The 21,891-nt window shown below is 43.8% G+C and overlaps 1 protein-coding gene across 2 annotated transcripts in view; it reads left to right on the top strand.

Moving 5' to 3' along the window:
* Positions 1-21,891, top strand: part of MFGE8 (milk fat globule EGF and factor V/VIII domain containing) — a 74,228-nt gene that overhangs the window by 27,438 nt on the left and 24,899 nt on the right. For both annotated transcript variants that reach the window (XM_077263464.1, XM_077263463.1), the window contains exons 2-5: positions 5,990-6,112; positions 8,149-8,280; positions 17,684-17,797; positions 18,281-18,462. In XM_077263464.1, coding sequence (XP_077119579.1) covers positions 5,990-6,112; positions 8,149-8,280; positions 17,684-17,797; positions 18,281-18,462 — 551 coding nt within the window. The remainder of the gene's footprint in view (positions 1-5,989; positions 6,113-8,148; positions 8,281-17,683; positions 17,798-18,280; positions 18,463-21,891) is intronic.

Raw genomic sequence — 21,891 nt, 5'->3', positions numbered from 1 at the left:
CCTGTATATAGTATATACCTGTGTCATCTCCCCTGTATATAGTATGTACCTGTAAGTCATCTCCTGTATATAGTATATACCTGTGTGTCATCTCCTCCTGTATATAGTATATGCCTGTGTGTCATCTCCCCTGTATATAGTATATACCTGTGTCATCTCCCCTGTATATAGTATATACCAGTGTGTCATCTCCTGTATATAGTATATATCTGTGTGTCATCTCCTCCTGTATTAGACCTCGTTCACACGTTATTTGCTCTGTATTTTTACCTCAGTATTTGTAAGCTAAATTGGCAGCCTGATAAATCCCTAGCCAACAGGAAGCCCTCCCCCCTGGCAGTATATATTAGCTCACACATACACATAATAGACAGGTCATGTGACTGACAGCTGCTGTATTTCCTATATGGTACATTTGTTGCTCTTGTAGTTTGTCTGCTTATTAATCAGATTTTTATTTTTGAAGGATAATACCAGACTTGTGTGTGTTTTAGGGTGAGTTTCATGTGTCAAGTTGTGTGTTTTGAGTTGCGTGTGGCGACATGCATGTAGCGACTTTTGTGAGATGAGTTTTGTGTGGCGACATGCGTGTAGCAACTTTTTGTGTGTCGAGTTGCATGTGACAGGTTAGTGTAGCAAGTTGTGTGTAGCAAGTTGTGTAGCGAATTTTATGTGTGGTGCGTTTTGAGTATGTGCAAGTTTTGCGTGAGGCAACTCTTGCATGTGTTGCAACTTTTGTGCATGTTGCTATTTTTCCGCGTGTGCAAGTTTTGCGTGTGGCGAGTTTTCCATGAGGTGAGTTTTCCATGTGTGGCTAGTTTTGCATGTGGCAAATTTTGCACGTGTGGCGAGTATTGATTGGCGACTTTTGTGTTTTGACTTTTATGTGGCGAGGTTGGTGTATGTGTGGTGAAATGTGTGCTGAGGGTGGTATATGTGTTCAAGCACGTGGTAGTGTGTGGCGCATTTTGTGTGTGTGTGTGTTCATAACCCCGTGTGTGGTGAGTATCCCATGTCGGGGCCCCACCTTAGCAACTGTACGGTGTATATACTCTTTGGCGCCATCGCTCTCATTCTTTAAGTCCCCCTTGTTCACATCTGACAGCTGTCAATTTGCCTCCAACACTTTTCCTTTCACTTTTTCTCCATTATGTAGATAGGGGCAAAATTGTTAGGTGAATTGGAAAGCGCAGGGTTAAAATTTCGCCTCACAACATAGCCTATGACGGTCACGGGGTCCAGACGTGTGACTGTGCAAAATTTTGTGGCTGTAGCTGCGACGGTGCAGATGCCAAGCCCGGACACACACACACACACACACACACACACACACACACACACACACACACACACACACACACCCCCCCCTACGGTATACACACACACACACACCTACAGTATATATACAGTTAGGTCCATATATATTTGGACAGAGGCAACATTTTTCTATTTTTGGTTATAGACATTAACACAATGAATTTTAAACAAAACAATTCAGATGCAGTTGAAGTTCAGACTTCCAGCTCTCATTTGAGGCTATCCACATTAAAATTGGATGAAGGGTTTAGGATTTTCAGCGCCTTAACATGTGCCACCCTGTTTTTAAAGGGACCAAAAGTAATTGGACAATTGACTCCAAGGCTATTTCATGGACAGGTGTGGGCAATCCCTTTGTTAAGTCACTCTCAATTAAGCAGATAAAAGACCTGGAGTTGATTTGAGGTGTGGTGCTTGCATTTGGAAGGTTTTGCTGTGAAGTAAGCATACGGTCAAAGGAGCTCTCCATGCAGATGAAACAAGCCAGACTTAAGCTGTGAAAACAGAAAAAACCCATCCGAGAAATTGCTACAATATTAGGAGTGGCAAAATCTATAGTTTGGTACAACCTGAGAAAGAAAGAAAGAAAGCACTGGTGAACTCATCAATGCAAAAAGACCTGGGCGCCCACGGAAGACAACAGTGGTGGATGATCGCAGATTTATCTCCATGGTGAAGAGAAACCCCTTCACAACAGCCAACCAAGTGAACAGCACTGTCCAGGAGGTAGGAGTATCAATATCCAAATCTACCATAAAGAGAAGACTGCATGAAAGTAAATACAGAGGGTTCACTGCACGGTGCAAGCCACTCATAAGCATCAAGAATAAAAAGGCTAGACTGGACTTTGCTAAAAAAACATCTAAAAAAGCCAGCACAGTTCTGGAAGAACATTCTTTGGACAGATGAAACCAAGATCAACCTCTACCAGAATGATTGAAAGAGAAAAGTATGGCGAAGGCGTGGTACAGCTCATGATCCAAAGCATACCACATCATCTGTAAAACACGGCGGAGGCAGTGAGATGGCTTGGGCATGCATGGCTGCCAGTGGCACTGGGTCACTAGTGTTTATTGATGATGTGACACAGGACAGAAGCATCCGAATGAATTCTGAGGTATTCAGAGCCACCATACTGTGTGCTCAGATCCAGCCAAATGCAGCCAAACTGATTGGTTGTCATTTCATACTACAGATGACAATGACCCAAAACATAAAGCCAAACCAACCCAGGAGTTTATTAATGGAAAGAAGTGGAATATTCTTGAATGGCCAAGTCAGTCACCTGATCTCAACCCAATTGAGCATGCATTTCACTTGTTAAAGACAGAAAGGCCCATAAACAAACAGCAACTTAAAACCACCGCAGTGAAGGCCTGACAGAGCCTCAAAAAGGAGGAAACACAGCGTCTGGATGATGTCCATGAGTTCAAGACTTCAGGCAGTCATTGCCAACAAAGGGTTTTCAACCAAGTACTAGAAATGAACATTTTATTTAAAATTATTGAATCTGTCCAATTACTTTTGGTCCCTTTAAAAACAGGGTGGCACATGTTAAGGAGCTGAAACTCCTAAACCCTTCATCCAATTTTAATGTGGATACCCTCAAATGAAAGCTGAAAGTCTGAACTTCAACTGCATCTGAATTGCTGAATTGTTTTGTTTAAAATTCATGGTGGTAATGTCTATAACCAAAATTAGAAAAATGTTGTCTCTGTCCAAATATATATGGACCTAACTGTATGTATGTATGTATGTATATGTATGTATGTGTGTGTATATATATATATATATATATATATATGCACACACACACACACACACACACACACACACACACACACACACACACACACACACACACACACACACACACCTACAGTGTATATACAGGTCCTTCTCAAAAAATTAGCATATAGTGTAAAATTTCATTATTTACCATAATGTAATGATTACAATTAAACTTTGATATATTATAGATTCATTATCCACCAACTGAAATTTGTCAGGTCTTTTATTGTTTTAATACTGATGATTTTGGCATACAACTCCTGATAACCCAAAAAACCTGTCTCAATAAATTAGCATATTTCACCCGTCCAATCAAATAAAAGTGTTTTTTAATAACAAACAAAAAAACCATCAAATAATAATGTTCAGTTATGCACTCAATACTTGGTCGGGAATCCTTTGGCAGAAATGACTGCTTCAATGCGGCGTGGCATGGAGGCAATCAGCCTGTGACACTGCTGAGATGTTATGGAGGCCCAGGATGCTTCAATAGCGGCCTTAAGCTCATCCAGAGTGTTGGGTCTTGCGTCTCTCAACTTTCTCTTCACAATGTCCCACAGATTCTCTATGGGGTTCAGGTCAGGAGAGTTGGCAGGCCAATTGAGCACAGTAATACCATGGTCAGTAAACCATTTACCAGTGGTTTTGGCACTGTGAGCAGGTGCCAGGTCGTGCTGAAAAATGAAATCTTCATCTCCATAAAGCATTTCAGCCGATGGAAGCATGAAGTGCTCCAAAATCTCCTGATAGCTAGCTGCATTGACCCTGCCCTTGATGAAACACAGTGGACCAACACCAGCAGCTGACATGGCACCCCACACCATCACTGACTGTGGGTACTTGACACTGGACTTCAGGCATTTTGGCATTTCCTTCTCCCCAGTCTTCCTCCAGACTCTGGCACCTTGATTTCCGAATGACATGCAAAATTTGCTTTCATCAGAAAAAAGTACTTGGGACCACTTAGCAACAGTCCAGTGCTGCTTCTCTGTAGCCCAGGTCAGGTGCTTCTGCCGCTGTTTATGGTTCAAAAGTGGCTTTACCTGGGGAATGCGGCACCTGTAGCCCATTTCCTGCACACGCCTGTGCACGGTGGCTCTGGATGTTTCCACACCAGACTCAGTCCACCGCTTCCTCAGGTTCCCCAAGGTCTGGAATCGGTCCTTCTCCACAATCTTCCTCAGGGTCCGGTCACCTCTTCTCGTTGTACAGCGTTTTCTGCCACATTGTTTCCTTCCAACAGACTTACCATTGAGGTGCCTTGATACAGCACTCTGGGAACAGCCTATTTGTTGAGAAATTTCTTTCTGGGTCTTACCCTCTTGCTTGAGGGTGTCAATGATGGCCTTCTTGACATCTGTCAGGTCGCTAGTCTTACCCATGATGGGGGTTTTGAGTAATGAACCAGGCAGGGAGTTTTTAAAAGCCTCAGGTATCTTTTGCATGTGTTTAGAGTTAATTAGTTGATTCAGAAGATTAGGGTAATAGGTCGTTTAGAGAACCTTTTCTTGATATGCTAATTTATTGAGACAGGTTTTTTGGGTTATCAGGAGTTGTATGCCAAAATCATCAGTATTAAAACAATAAAAGACCTGACAAATTTCAGTTGGTGGATAATGAATCTATAATATATGAAAGTTTAATTGTAATCATTTCATTATGGTAAATAATGAAATTTAACACTATATGCTAATTTTTTGAGAAGGACCTGTGTATATATATATATATATATATATATATATATATATACACGCACACACACACACCTTTAGATATTAGATGGAGCGAGGCTGCTCCCTCTAGTCGGACGCACCAACTGCCCGTCCCCTTCACTGTTCGGGACGTGGTCTCGGTTCTACACAGGTGTATGGAGCCAGGCCGTGCCCACTGTCCGGGATTATGTATAACTCGTACATACCCTCCGGTCTTGGGACAGAAACCGGTGAATCCCCGCAGCCCACATTTATTAATCTACACAGTGCTTGCCAGTTTCTTTAGTTTCTACACGGAGCATTGCTGGGTGTAGCTACATCCTTCTTTTTAGTTGAAGCAGTGTATAGTTTTATCCTAATCTTCAGTGTACTTGAGACCTACGTGCCGAAAGGCGAGTCTTTAGTTTAGGGTCCCATCTGAGAGAGGTGGCCTTGTCATCGGCTTATGGGCTGACACTTTGATTAACTGGCACAAGAGACATTGGTTTTTTTCATGTGTAGCAATATTGGATTTCATGTGTATATAATGTTTGCAAAGTGCTGTTACATAGTGTATATTAGTTTTATATGGCAGCCCCAGTATACTTGCACATGCTTAGTCATTTCATGGTAAAGGTAGTGTTGGCCAATTTATATTTTATTTTTCTAACAGAAAAAAATGCCCTGCTCACAACGCTATGATTATGCCCCACCTTACATATGATAACTTACAGTGTAAGTACCCCCTAAAAACAATGCGTGTATACCTAAGGTACCACAGCTTGAGAACCTAGCCTCTGATCAGTGCCATTGATCTCTATTTGTTTCCCCAGTACACCATGGGTTTTTTTTTAAGACCGGTAGAGAGATATGTTTGCCCTGAGAATGGATTTGTCATCATATTTCATTATATTGGAAAAACTTAAAAAAAAAAAAAAAGCGCAATGAAAATATTTGAATGGTAGTCGTTATAAAGCCAATAAGAGTCTATCGAAAACTTTGCAAAAGTGTTATAAATAAAACCTTTGTGACGTGAATGTTTTAAATAAGTATAATAACCATGTCTACGAGACCTGTGGAGCTGTGGGGAATGTATGTTTTACAATTAATGTGCTCTCAGCGTCCTGATCTCCTTATTGTTCTTCTCAAGAGCTAAACTATTTATTCCTTGTGGTTTCTTTCACTTTTAGGTGAGCTTTGTGAAACCAACGTATGTCTCAATGGAGGAACCTGTTTTGTCAGTGCCAGTAAAGATCACTTTTGTATCTGCCCCGATGGCTTTGCAGGAACAGATTGCAACGTGACAGAGAAAGGTAATGTAGGCACAGCGTCGCTGCTTGGAAACTGAGCGCTTAACATTACACAAGCCTGACATAGGGAGTTATCATTACAAGGCATGACCTGATCACAAAATTATGACTCATTAATATTAATATGTATTCCCCTTTTTTGGCTTTTTCCAGCTCACATGTGTTTCTTTACAAGTACCAATTCTTACTAGCCACCTCTTCTCAGCCTGCGCTAGCTTCTCCCAGCTCCATTTTTCTGTAATCCTGCTTTCCTCACACATTCAGCATTGTGTGTACATAACTTCTCTGGTGACATCACTGGTGTACAGAGTCCAGGACAAGGGAGAGCGGAGCTAAGGATTCAGAACATAACGGGAAATGGAGGGGAAGGGGGAGTGTGAAAATTGCATGACCTGCGCTAAGATCAGATTCGGCGCCGTATCACTACCATATGTAAATTAGGAAAAGCCTTCATTATTTAAGAGCCTGAGAGATCATTCAGACATCAATCCGAGCACAGGTTGCAGTACCCCGAACCCGAGCAGGACAGTTTCATAGACCCGCGGTCAGTCTATACATTGCAGTCTGATCTCGGACTGATTTGCAGGAACGTCTGAATGAGCCCTAACAAGTGTTAGTAGTTTTCAGTTAATCAGATGCTCGTTCTCCGGGACGGGACTGTAGGTAGAGTCTTATCTTCCTACTCTAAGCGAGAGAGACCCATGGAAAGACCTGCCCACAGGCCGCCCCGAAGCACAAACATAATCCTCATCATAGAGACAGAGAGGGAGACAGGCTGTTTGTTCTTCTGGGGGCCCTGTGGACAGGTCTCTCTTTGGTTTCTCTGGCTTAGAGCTGGAAGATAAGACTCTGCCTACAGTCCCGCCCTGGAGCACAGGCATATCATTAACTGAATATTTCTAAGGGTATGTGTCCACGATCAGGATGGCCGGCGGTATCGTCAGAGTGGCAAAGCCGCTCGGCGCTAAGCCCCGCCCCCTTCTGGGACGCGATGATGCCGGATGTGTTCATTGTACACATCCGGGATCATCGCACCCCTCGCATAGGGCCCTGTGTTATTCCTTGCGGCGATGCAGCGTCGCCGCAAGGAACACGGACATGCTGCGATCTTAAAAGACACGCAGCATGTCCGGAGTCGCAGGGCCGCCGTGTGCGTGTTTCCACGCATAGTGGACACGGGATTTCAAAAAATCCCCTCCACTACGCTGGAACATCTGGACGCTGCGTGTTTGACGCTGCGGCCCCACGCAGCGTCAAACACGCAGCGTTTCCTGACCGTGGACACGTACCCTAACACTGATTACACAAGAACCACAAGACGGATTTCTTTACCCCAGGTATACTTTTAAGCAGTTTAACACTGCCAACCTGATAGTGTCTGTAGATTACTTAGCAAAATCCTGCTGACACGTTCACTTTAAGGGGGTTGTCTGTGATCTTTGTTTATTTTCCCTATGGGGCTAAGTACATACATACATACATACATACATACATACATACATACATACATACATACATACATACATACATACATACATACATACTCACAGGCAGGTAGTTGCTGTCTGTTTTGCCCAGTGATGCTCCTGCTTCATTTCCCCTCACATCAATAGAGCTGTGCTTTCTCTCCTGGGCTGCTCTGATAACAGAGCATCACTCCTGCCATCATGCTGATTGACAGCGAGCTCCCCGCAGTTATGCAGCAGGGATCCCGCTGTCAATCGGCAAGCCATCAGCAGTGAAGACCCGTCGACAGAGCAGAAGACAACTGTTAATGTGATGTTAACGGAGCCAGGAGAATAACCGGCACAAGCCATCCGTATCTGCTCTGAGATTGGCAGATTAACCTGTGGACTGACCTTTTGTTTTTATAAATGAAATATGTACTTCAAAATCTGCAAAAGTTCCCGGTGTGAACAGAGCTTTGGGTAACTACACTGTACCAGCCTGTATATAACCATCATAGTTATGCAGTCTGGAAAATCGCTAAATTCAGAATTTTTAGTTTTACTTTTACCTTTTATTATTTTTTGACATAGGTCCTTGCCAACCAAATCCCTGCCACAACAATGGGGAGTGCCAGGAGCTGTCCCACACTCGCAGAGGAGATACATTTGCCCAATATGCTTGCAAATGTCTTGCTGGCTACTTTGGAGAGAACTGTGAAAACAGTGAGTATGCATATATCTTGGTACAGTGTCAATTGCCGACTGTATTCTATTGGAGTGTGCCCATACAATCAGGATTTGTTGAAGATGTTATCTCCGTATTGGGCTGAAACCTTCTCAAATCTGCTAATATTCCATGCAAGTGAATGAGGTGTTTCATACCCTATCTATATCCAGCAGAATAAAGATCACACTGCTGATTTTAAGATCTGCAGTATGTTTTTATTAGTCATGCGGATTCATAACCGTAAAGCCATAAATTAAGCACATTTGTATTCCAATGGGGCTTATACTTGTTCCCATGCATCCAAAGAAGAAGTTCTAGAATCTGCCTCCGATGTTTTTACTCCTTAGACTTGTTATTGCCGACAGCAGAGGAATGACACATGATAAACTCTAGTAAATGAGGTCATTTGCCAGATGGAAGTGCATGCCCTGCTCTTACTGACACGAAAATTGTACTTTTACTTGTTTGTATATTCAAAAGATATCCTAAAGATCTTGTATGGCTTTTAATAAAAAAAAAAAAAATAAAGCAGCAGAAATGAACACTGTGCTTTTCTATAAACCAATTTTTGTCTTACTTGTGGTATGAATGTATTTTTGGAGTCAAGATATAAACAGGCTGGGAAATAGAATCTGTATGAGTCATGACATAAAGCTTTCCCGGAAATATCGCCAGTCTGGATTTAGGAGCACTGTGAGCCTCTTCCTGTGTTCATGAACACTGGAGCTGATTCTTCAGTGCCCACCTGTGCTTTTAGCCCTTAGATTTTGGGTTACAAATGTATTTTAATAAAAAGAAAAATGTTTTGTAATTGCTCACACATGTATTCTGACGTATTCTCAATAGAGGCACGTACTGTAGGTGTGTTGTCCCATGAGGACAAACTTCCTCTAGTGTGATAGTTCCCCCCATACAATAAAGTTTGTCAGGGTCCTACTATTGAAATCTGCTGTGACGCATTGTAGGTGACCATACCAAGTCCTCCAGAGTGAGAGTAGCCCTCATCCTACGCTATCATGGGTGCCCGGTCATTAAGGTAATGAATATTCACCTCTCTACACTCCCATAGCCATGGAGAGAGATGAATATTCATTACCATAATGAGCCGGGACACCTGATCGCTCGGACGGAAGATCTGCTGGCACCAGAAAAAGATACAGCGAGGGCGCACAGGGAGGGTAAGTAGCATGTGTGTTTTTTTGTTTTTTCCCTATTTTTTTTGGGGGGTGGGGGGATGAGGAACCATGCATACATTGACAGGGATGGGGAGGGAGCCATGTATACAAAAGACGGGGATTAGGAGCCATGCAGACAAGGACAGGTAACCATGCATACAAGGACGGGGAACCATGCATACAAGGACAGGGATGTGGAGCCATGCATGCAAGGATAGGGATTGGGGTCCATGCATGCAAGGATAGGGATTGGGGTCCATGCATACAAGGACAGGGATTGGGAGCCATGCAGACAAGGACAGGGATGGGGAGCCATGCAGACAAGGATGGGGATGAGGGGACAATGCATACCCAGCTTATACTCGAGTCAATAAGCTTCCCAGTTTTTTTGTGGTAAAATTAGGTTCCCCGACTTATACTCGGGTCGACTTATACACAAGTATATACGACATATAGAAGGTACTGACCTGAACCAGGCTCCTGGATTGTAGCAGACCCAATATATAGGAGGAAGCAGTTGTGTGTGTATATGTATGCATCTATCTATCTATCTATCTATCTATCTATCTATCTATCTATCTATCTATCTATCTATCTATCTATCTATGTGTGTATGTATATGTATGTATGTATGTATGTGTATATATATATATATATATATATATATATAATGTCTATGAACAAAGCACATTGATAGGAGCAGACCCAATATATAGGAGGTACCGGACAGGTAACATGGGTAGGAGTTGACTTTACATAGGAAGTATCGATGGAGGCACCTGGGTAGGAGCTGATCCAATATATAAGGGGTACTGAACATGATATATAGGTAGGAGTTGACCTTGGATAGGAGGTATCGAATAGGGAACTTGGGTGGGAGCTGACCCAAAATATAGGGGGTACTGAACAGGGCACATGGGTAGGAGTTGAACTTATACAGGAGGTATCGACTAGGGCAATACTTATTATATATGAGGTACCGAACATTTTACATAGGTAGGAGCTGACCTTTATATAGGAGGTACCGAACAGCACACATGGCTACGAGCAGACCCAATATAAGGTAGGTAATGAACAGGTAACATGGGTAGGAGCAGACCCAATATATTGGAGGTACCGAACAGGGAACAGGAGTTGTAGCCGACCCAATATATAGGAGGTACCGAATATGGCACGTGTAGGACCAGATCCAATATATAGAAAGTAACAAACTGGGCATATTTGTAGGATCTGACCCAATATATGAGGTACCTAATTTTTTTTTACATAGGTAGGAGTTGACCTTTATATAGGAGGTACCAAACAGCACACATGGCTAATAGCAGACTTCATGTATACGAGGTACCGAACATTTTACATCGGCAGGAGGTACCAATCAGTGCACATGGCTAGGAGCAGACGCAACATATCCGAGGTCACGAACAGGGAATACGAGTAGGAGCAGACTCAAAATATAAAAATATATATAATACACACACACACACACACACACACACACACACACACACACACACACATATACACACACACACACACACACTCTAAATCAAACTTCTATGAAATTAAACTGTCCACTTAGGAAGCAACACTGTTTGACAATCAATTTCACATGCTGTTGTGCAAATGGAATAGACAACAGATGGAAATTATTGGCAATTATCAAGACCCACTCAATAAAGGAGTGGTTCTGCAGGTGGGGACCACAGACAACATCTCAGTACCAATGCTTTCTGGCTGATGTTTTGGCCACTTTTGAATGTTGGTTGTGCTTTTACACTCATGGTAGCATGAGACGGACTCTACAACCCACACAAGTGGCTCAGGTAGTGCAGCTCATCCGGCAGGGCACATCAGTGCGAGCTGTTGCAAGAAGGTTTGCTGTGTCTGTCAACATTGTGTTCAGAGGCTGGAGATGCTACCAGGAGACAGGCCAGTACACCAGGAGATGTGGAGGGGGCCATAGGAGGGCAACAACCCAGCAGCAGGACCGCTACCTCAGCCTTTGTGCAAGGAGCCTTGCAAAATGACCTTCAGCAGGCCACAAATGTGCATGTGTCTGCACAAACGGTTAGAAACCAACTCAATGAGGATGGTATGAGTGCCCGACGTCCACAGATGGGGGTTGTGCTCACAGCTCAACACCTTGCAGGACACTTGGCATTTGTCACAGAACACCAGGATTGGCAATTTCGCCACTAGCGCCCTGTGCTCTTCACAGATGAAAGCAGGTTCACACTGAGCACATGTGACAGACGTGACAGAGTCTGGAGATGATGTGGAGAGCGATCTGCTGCCTGCAACATCCTTCAGCGTGACTGGTTTGGCAGTGGGTCAGTGGCCGCGCAGCCCTCCATGTACTCGCCAGAGATAGCCTGATTGCCATTAGGTACTGAGATGAGATCCTCAGACCCCTTGTGAGACCATATGTGCTGTTGGCCCTGGGTTCCTCTTAATGCAGGACAATGCCAGACCTCATGTGGCTGGAGTGTTAGCAGTTCCTGCAAGATGAAAGCATTGAAGCTATGGACTGGCCCTCCTGTTCCCCAGATCTGAATCCGATTGAACACATCTGGGACATCATGTCTCGCACCATCCACCAACGTCACGTTTCACCACAGACTGTCCAGGAGTTGGCGGATGCTTTAGTCCAAGTCTGGGAGGAGATTCCTCAGGAGACCATCCGCCGCCTCATCAGGAGCTTGCCCAGGTGTTGTAGGGAGATCATACAGGCAAGTGGAGGCCACACACACTACTGAGCATCATTTCCTTGTCTTGAGGCATTTCCACTGAAGTTGGATCAGCCTTTAACTTTATTTTCCACTTTGATTTTGAGCATCATTCCAACTCCAGACCGCCGTGGGATATTAGTTGTGATTTACGTTGATCATTTTTAGGTTTTATTGTTCTCAACACATTCTACTATGTAATGAATAAAGATTTACAACTGGAATATTTCATTCAGTGATATCTAGGATGTGGGATTTTAGTGTTCCCTTTATTTTTTTGAGCAGTGTGTATATATACGGTAGTTACCGTATTTTACGCTTTGTAAGACGCGCTTTATTTCCCCAAAATTTTGGGGGGGAAATGTGGGTGCGTCTAATAAAGCGGATATACCGCTTACCATTACAGGCTGGGATGAGGGGTGTCCGCTACCGCCCGCCGCCGCTGTCGTCCGCTGCCGGGGTTGTCCGCTGCTGCCCCGGGTGATGCTGGAGGCTCCGGTGCTGCGGGGGGCTCTGGCGACATTTTGTGAAAGACCAGAGCCCCCCGGCAGTTCGTCCATGCGTTCCAGTATGACTAATTCCGGGAAAATGGCCGCCGGAATCTCGGGAGATGAGATTTCAGCGCTGAGATCTCATCTCTCGAGATTCCAGCGGCCATTTTCCCGGAGTCAGTCATACAGGAACGCATGGACGAACTGCCGGGGGCTCTGGCCTTTCACAAAATGTCGCCAGAGCCCCCCGCAGCACCGGAGACAGCCCTGCAGCATCAGAAACAGCCCTGCAGCACAGGAGCCCCCTGCAGACCCCTCATCCCAGCCTGCAGCACAGGAGCCCCCTGCAGACCCCCTCATCCCAGCCTGCAGCAATGCTCCACTCCTGCCTCCAGAAACGACCCTGGGACCCTGATCCACCACAGCCACAACCCCTGGTAAGTAATAAGACGCATGGATTATAAGACGCCCCACCAATTTATTGAAAAAAGTTTTTTCCTATTTTTCTCCTCAAAATTTGGGGTGCGTCTTATAATCCGGAGCGTCTTACAAAGCGAAAAATACGGTATATATAGTACCGGACATGGTACATGGGTTGGAGTTGACCTTATAAAACATCCCGATAATGCCTCAGTCTCCAGTCACGGTGGGTTCTAACTTCCTTTTGGTTTTGTCCGAACTGCTGCCATGTGCACACTTACATTGCTTCTATATGTGAAGGTTTCTAGTCTATGCACATGGGAGAACAATTATAAATCCTATAGGAAAGTGTAAAAAAAAAATGAATCGCATTGACAATTGGAAAATAATTAATTTAATTTTTTAGAGCAAATGAGGAGAACATTAGATGCAATTGCAGAAGCTATGCAGAAACTCTGTCATTAAGCTGTGTTTAAAAAAAAAAAAAAAAAAAAAATCACTTTAAAATTGCCAATTGTGTCTATTAAAAATATTATATATGCAGAATAAGAGGCAGGCAGTTTTATTCTAGGGGTAACTGGTGACAGGTTCATATCTCCATAATTGCAACGTTGATCTGAAAATCAGTGGTAATTGGCAAAAATTGCACTTGAAAAGTAGTAACGCTGTCCACACTGTGTTTTCTTAGTTTACGTTTCGTCTCTTGTGAGAAACTCCAGAGGGTTTTAGTCAAGGAATGTGCAAAGAAAAATCTTTCCAAACATAAACTATCTGCAGCTTTTCCTGGGGCCGGTAATGATGTGAAATGATTACAGTATGTGCCCAGGGCCACAGGAGGACAATCTGACTGAACTAAATCTATGACTCCCACAATCCGCTGGAGATTAGAGTTCACAGTCCTGAAAAATAAACTTTTTTTTTTAACGACCTTCAGATTAATTCCTGAAGTGGCGATTTGTAGTTGGCATTTAACTGAGCATGATTGTTTTACTTCAGGCAAAATGTGAAGTTGAGGGATTTTTAGTTTTCACATGAAGCATTGCCAACTTGTTTTGCTTAAAAACTCCAATTTGAGATTTTTTTTTCAAATTTTAAGGTTTTCATCTTTATAAAACATTTAGTGCAAATATTATGATCTGGAAAGTCTGCTGATCCAATTTTCTATAATTTTAGGATGTCTTACCTGGTAGTCTGCCTCTTGGCATTATTGCTTTTTCCATAGTGAGTCTATGGCATTTCTTTGTTTTCCCATTAGTTGTTGAATGTTGTTGCCGGTGCATGTGAATAATAAGTTAGTAATTCAAATAATAATAATTATCTCTGACCTTTTAATCTTGAAATTCTCCATGTAAGTAGACAACGCAATAAGCAATGTTAGGTGTCATCCACTCCTAAGCCACCAGGAATCTGAGAGATGTTGGCGGACATGCCTCTGTGCAGACTCTTAGTAAAAGACCGGACAACCCCTTTAACCTCTAAAATAATGCCTGATCCCCTAATTGAGGGGTTGGCAATTCATTTTCACAAAGGGGCCCCATGAGAGACTCTTGGGGGAGAGAGTACTTCATTTTGAACAGAATTGAATCTGTTTAGCAAATGCTACTGCTAATACATGTTACAATCTGACTTTTTGTAATGTATAAATGTATATTCTGACCAGTTGCAGCTAATAAAAGCCATATAATTTACTGGTGTTTATATGAAGCAGTTTAATCATACGCCTCCTATTATTCTGCCTTTGGACCTTGATAAACCAGTCCCCACACCGTGTGATGCCCCTAGCCATCCACCCACAAAATGATGCTCCTGCAGCCTCCAGCACAGTATTTTGGACCTCACATCCACCCTCCGCACACTCTGATGGTCCTCACCTCATCCACCCGCCACACACAATATGATGACCTCTGCTGCTCCCCACCAACAGTGTAATGTCCCCACAATTTTTCCCAATTCCTGTCTGACAAAAAATAAATAGAACTACCCACCTATCCCCATGTACTACTTTCGTTTGTGCAGGATAGAAGATGAATGGTGATACCCGGACCCTTTGAAGCGTAATGTGCATGCGAAATGGTCGTAGTCTGCACGGTCCCCCGCCTCCATGTCTTCTTTTTTATGCAACTAATAAATAATTTATATTTATATCAATGTCCATGGAGTGCCACCGTTAATCTTCTATCCTGCATATCTGAATACGCTCATCTGCTGGGGTGTCCACATGCACCTGTGAGTCTTCAATGGAAGAAGCAATCTGTCCACAAGCTGAATTCTATGCTCGCGTGGAGGTATGTGTTTGTTTAGTGCTGGTTTTCCTTCTCCTTTCACAGTATGCTACTTTGGTCTGTGCATTGAGTTGGCCTCCGGCTCCGTACATCAGGCACAATCTAGTGACGTCATTGCGGCTCAGAAGTCCAGGGCAAAAGGTGGAAGAAGGAACAGACTGCTTCTTGTTCCACCTATTTGTCTTCACCGATATCTACTTCATAAGGCTGATTATTGTACTTGTTTTTATTATGTATACCCCTCCTTACATGTAGAGCGCCATGGAATAAATGGCGCTATAACAATAAATAATAATAATGCTTGCAGATACCAGTGACTTAGTTGTGGGGGAGGAGAGACACTGCTACTAGCCCATCATCAGCTGGCTTGGGCCGGATACCTGTCTGTTCCCAGGTCTGCCCTAATTAAAGGGAACCTGTCACCCCGTTTTTTCCGTATGAGATAAAAATACTGTTAAATAGGGCATGCGAACTCTGCTTCAGGAAAATGGCCGCCGCGATCTCCATCTGCGCACGCGCGGCATCCCGTGGCCATTTTCCTGAAGCCCCGGGCAGCAGAGCGCTCCATCTGCGCACGCGCGGCCACAGGAAGATGGCCGCCCGCACCGATCACGGGGGGAATAGCGCAGATCGCGCTCTTTTCCCTTCCCTGTGCAGTGGATTCTGGACTTGGGCATGCGCAAACCACTACGCCACCAACGGAAAAATAAGCAAGATCTGGGGGAAGACACCACGCCCATCTGACCAGACCAGCCTGATTGACAGGCGAAAATGGCTACTTTGGTAACGTATTTCGGCAGCATAGGTGGGGAATCGGGGTCCACAAAATACACTATTGTAATGCACAGCTCAGGCCCTATTTAACAGTATTTTTATCTCATACGGAAAAAACGGGGTGACAGGTTCCCTTTAAATACACTGCAAAATGGAGCGGATTAGGAAGCAATGGATGACTATTGTCTGTAGGCTTCAGGAAGACCACTTCCCTCCGTAACACACAAAGTCTTGAAGATGAACAAGTTATAACTGCGTTTACTTTTTTGTTTATTTCCTTTACTATATGTAGGTACCATATTAGACATTATACTGTTGTTTGTGTGCATGTATATGTATTTTTATATTACAGACCGTATATACTCATGTACAAGCCAAGGCACCTAATTTTGCCACGAAAAAGTGGGAAAACATATTGACTCAAGTATAAGCCTGGTATGCATTGTCCCCTCATCTCTGTCCTTGTATGCATGGTTCATCATCCGTATCCTTGTCTGCATAGCTCCTTATCGCCATCCTTGTCTGCATGGCTCCTCATCCCTATCCTTGTATGCATGGCTCCTCATCCCTATCCTTGTATGCATTGTCCCCTCATCTCTGTCCTTGTATGTATGGTTCATCTTCCGTATCCTTGTCTGCATGGCTCCTTATCCCCATCCTTGTATGCATGGCTTTTCATCCCCATCCTTGTCTGCATGGCTCCTCATCCCTATCCTTGTCTGCATGGCTCCTCATCCCCATCCTTGTCTGCATGGCTCATCATCCCTATCCTTGTATGCACGGTTCCTCATCCCTATCCTTGTATGCACGGTTCCTCATCCCTATCCTTGTATGCACAGTCCCTCATCTCTATCCTTGTATGCACGGTTCCTCATCCCTATCCTTGTATGCACAGTTCCTCATCCCTATCCTTGTATGCACAGTTTCTCATCCCTATCCTTGAATGCATGGCCCCCCATGAGAAAAGCATAAAAAAACAAAAACTCCTACTTGCCTTCCTAGCGTGTCCTCAAAGCATCTTGTTCTGGCTACCAGCCGCTCCTGCGGCTGAGCGATCACGTATCCCCTCTAATTAAGATAATGAATATTCACCTTGCTCCACTCACCGGGGACATGTGATCGCTTGGCCGCAGGAGCTGCTGGAAGCCGGAACAAGATGATGCGAGGAATCCAGCCCTGAGGCTGTGCGTGCTAGAAGAGAAATGAATATTCATTGCCAGGAACAGTGAATGTTCATTTCTCTTTAGCAGCGGGCACAGGCTTTAGCCGCAGCCGCTGGCTCCTGCCTCCTGTGACCCGCTGCTCCGCCGCTCCCCCTCCAGCTTCTGGGACAATGACTTGTGTATAAGCCGAGGGGGCGTTTTCAGCACAAAAAAAGTCCTGAAAAACTTGGCTTATACACGAGTATATACGGTATATATATTGTATTTTTTGTGTTATATATGTATATAGAATATATTATAATAATTTGTCATGTTGGTGAGGATACTGTTTCTTGTTTTTTTATTTCTGACTTAAATATTTGTCCTAGGTGAGAATCATTGTTCTTCATATCCTTGTAAAAATGGAGGAGTTTGCCAAAATCTTATTAATGATTACAGCTGTAAATGCGTCTCACCATTTATTGGAAAAGGGTGCCAAATTCGTAAGTGATTTTCATTTTGTTTGTTTTGGTAGTTTGTAATTCTTTTCTGTTAGGACAACCCTACTTTTTAGACTATAAGACTCGCCTTACCATAAGACTCATCCCAGGTTTAGACAGCAGAAAATAGGAAAAACATTTTTCCTGTTAATTAAAACTTCCCTGGCGGTGTAAAATCTATTGTTGGTGTCTTTCCGCAGTGTGATTTCTATAATCAGCTGGCTACAGTGTATAATTATGTCATGCAGTGCTGTCTAATAAAGAAGTTACCAAAAAATATTGTAATGTATTGATTTTTAGATAATTCTGCAGCCAGCCATAGACAGTGCAGCACAGAGGCTATTTAAGACAAATGATGTCAAATTTTAAATGAAACTCTGTTACAAAAAATACATTTGAAAAGCTATTCAATGAGTAGATTTGCTTGTCTAATATTGTACATTTGTGCAGTGATTTTCCTCTAATCCAATACGTTTAATTACCTAGGTTGCGCAAATGCATTAGGAATGGAGGGTGGTGCTATATCCGATGCCCAGATCACATCTTCTTCCTTGTACCATGGTTTCCTTGGCCTACAGCGCTGGGGCCCTAATCTGGCTCGATTGAACAATAAAGGATTAGTCAATGCATGGACGGCAAGTAGCTATGACAAGCATCCATGGATTCAGGTATATATGTGTTTATTATAGTAAGAAGGGGGACAGAATGTCAAAGATAGTTAAAGGGAACCTGTCGCTGATGTAGCGTGATTCCAGCAATGTGTCATACTTCTGTGTGCTGCAATTTTGATAAAATCAGTTTTATCTGTTGCAGATCTAGCAGTTCTCTGAATGCTGAGCTCTGTATAACCCCGCCCACACCACTGATGGGTTGCTTTCTGTGTACACATGCAGAAACCTGCAAATCAGTGCTGAGGGCGGGGTTATACAGAGCTCATGAAATGGAGGACTACATGGCATCAGTTTTTCTAGTCCTCTAATGATGATCTGCTGCTGATAAATCAGTGATTTTACAGCAAGCAGCTCAGTAAACGATACATATCTGGATTTTGGGTCTCTGCCCCCACATCATGCTGCTCTCAGATTTGCTTGAAAAAACCTGTGACCAATTTGCCTTTTAAAAGGAACCGGATAATGGGCAGCATGAATTTTGAGAATGGCTCAGTTACTTGTGGTGTTCTCCCCTCGACAGTTCTCCTCCTATTTGTCTAGCACTTCAGAGTAAAGCCTACACGGCATCAATAATAAAATCTGTCTCCGGTTGATGCGACTACACATGGTTCTGGCAGCAGGAATAAACTGTATTATTTTCAGTGGGCGTTGTTTGTCATTTTCTTAGTACATTGTGTTTTCCCTTTTGTATAATGCTCATTATGCTTCCATGTGTGTGCGCAAATATACCGTAGTAAGATCAACATGTCCGCATCTGAAGCAACCCTCGAGGATGACGTGAACCTGCTAATCCGGCCTGACATTGCAGTTATGGCTCACAAACGTGAACAACCTTCTGCTATCAGAAACCTTTCTTGTCAAATGGACAGAGGAGCCACTTCATCTCTTCGCACTTCGTTGTCTTTTTGTAGGCTTTGAGATTAGACCGTTCACAAAACAAGGTGGTAGCTCATTAGGGCATGAGTGGAGTGGAGAATCAATGTTTGGCATACGGTAAGTGCCATGGGTGAGGATTTGAGGTGATGGTGTGTAGTTCCTGTGACGCTGTACGAGGACCAGGGCGAATCTGTACTGACTGCTCTTCTGTCGCTGTCCGCCATGTTAGTCACAGAGCATTCTCCCTGGGGGTCTGCTGGAAATCCCTGTTATTGGGAGGGTCCCTTGTCACTGTTTTGGACATTCTATTGGTGTACTAATATTTTGCTCTTGTGGCTGTAGTTTCGTGTCGTCACGTTGTGGTCATTTTTATTCCTGATCTAAAATCTCTATTTAAAGTCCCGTGCCTCACTCAGTACAAAGATTGATGCAAAAAATGAGAAAAGCAAATGAAAGGCACTAAGGCAATGAGACCACATGAGTATGGATGAGGATCCTATTGTTGCTGAAAACTGTCGGTATTCGGCAATAGATGTTCGGCGCTCAGCATCAGAAAGTACATGGGACATGAAATAAGAACGAAATAGTGATGCGGCACTCACCCAGTTGCTGTAAAAGCGTAGTCCTTTATTAAACCATCATGGGTTTTAGACACAGTTCACAGCACAAGCAGGTAAACGGAGGAATGTGGGGAAGAAAGACCGACGACGGCCGTTTTGTGTGCTTGACGCTTCAACAGGTCAAGTTGAAGCGTCAAGCACGCAAAACGACCATCATCCGTCTTCCTTCCCTGCATTCCTCCATTTACCTGCTTGTCCTATGAACTGTGTCTAAAACCCATGATGGTTTAATAAAGGACTACGTTTTTACAGCAACTGGGTGAGTGCCGCATCACTATTTCTTTCTTATTTCAAGTACAAAGATTGAGTTTACTTAATTTTTCTGTCTTGGGTTAGTCACTTTTTTGCCACATACAGAGATAAAACGTATGCTCTTTTTCATTGGATAAGGGGAGATCTTGCTGATTGTTCTCGGCCGTACTGCTCGGAACTACAAAGCCCTATTCTCGGTATCCCTGGAGATCTCAGTGGTCAGCAAGTTATCCAGTTTTCCTCAAATATGGAGGCTACCTCCTGATTTTACTTAAAGGAAAGGTGCCGCAATTTTGTTTTTGTATTAAAAATGATTGTTTATATAAACAATTATCTTTAATACAAAATTATTTTTTTTAACCTTAATATCTTTTTTATTATTAATAATTTTTGCAGCCACTGGGCGCCGCCATTTTGCTTTGCAGGAGTGTAAGAGTCCCAGCACGACATTTACACTCTGCATTTACGGCAGCCCTGTGCATAGGACTCAGCAGTCGGGAGCCGACCGCGTTATCTCCTGCTCTGATCTGGCCACGCCCCCTGGGCTGTCTCCACATCACAGCAGAGGCAGGAGGTCGGCGCCATGTTTCTTCAGCCCACAGTGTGTGAGCTCCACTGTGACTGAGAGCTGTGCTGTTGGAGGGGCAGCTCCAGCTGCCTCTCCTTTCACACTGTCAGCAGTCGGCCGTTCCCTGTCCTCTGCTGCCTGGTGCCCTGGCTCAATCTCTAGAATCGCTAGAGAGGGTGAAGTGCTGGGGTCTGATGTCCTCTATCAGGAGCTGCAGAGAGGTAACGGGGGGGAGGGGGAGAATCTCTGTGCTGCTCCGACCCGACCCTGCCTCTCACTGCAGCCACTGATCAAGGACATCAGACCGTGTATCTATCACTACACTGTGCTGAGCCATGTATCTAATCCTCTCCTGTATGATAGTCTGCTGTGCCATGTACCTAATCCTCTCCTGTATGATACTGTCTGCTGTGCCCTGTACCTAATCCTCTCCTGTGTGATACTATGCTGAGCCGTGTATCTAATCCTATACTGTGTGATACTGTCTGCTGAGCCATGCATCTAATCCTATACTGTGATACTATGCTGAGCCATGTATCTAATCCTATACTGTGTGATACTGTCTGCTGAGCCATGCATCTAATTTTATACTGTGATACTATGCTGAGCCATGCATCTAATTCTATCCTGTGTGATACTATGCTGAGCCGTGTATCTAATCCTATACTGTGCGATACTGTCTGCTGAGCCATGCATCTAATCCTATACTGTGATACTATGCTGAGCCATGCATCTAATTCTATCCTGTGTGATACTGACTGCTGAGCCGTGTATCTAATCCTCTCCTGTGTGATACTGACTGCTGAGCCGTGTATCTAATCCTCTCCTGTGTGATACTGTCTTCTGAGCTGTGTATCTAATCTTATCCTGTGTGATACTGACTACTGAGCCGTGTATCTAATCCTATCCTGTGATACTGTCTGCTGAGCCGTGTATCTAATCCTCTCGTGTGATACTGTGCTGAGCCGTGCATCTAATCCTCTCCTGTGTGATACTGACTGCTGAGCCGTGTATCTAATCCTCTCCTGTGTGATACTGACTGCTGAGCCGTGTATCTAATCCTCTCCTGTGTGATACTGTCTTCTGAGCTGTGTATCTAATCTTATCCTG

The sequence above is a fragment of the Ranitomeya variabilis genome, chromosome 5, assembly GCF_051348905.1.
Source record: "Ranitomeya variabilis isolate aRanVar5 chromosome 5, aRanVar5.hap1, whole genome shotgun sequence".
Lineage (NCBI taxonomy): Eukaryota > Metazoa > Chordata > Amphibia > Anura > Dendrobatidae > Ranitomeya > Ranitomeya variabilis.
Note: the sequence above shows the minus strand (reverse complement) of the source record. Positions and strands in the feature narration are given on the sequence as shown.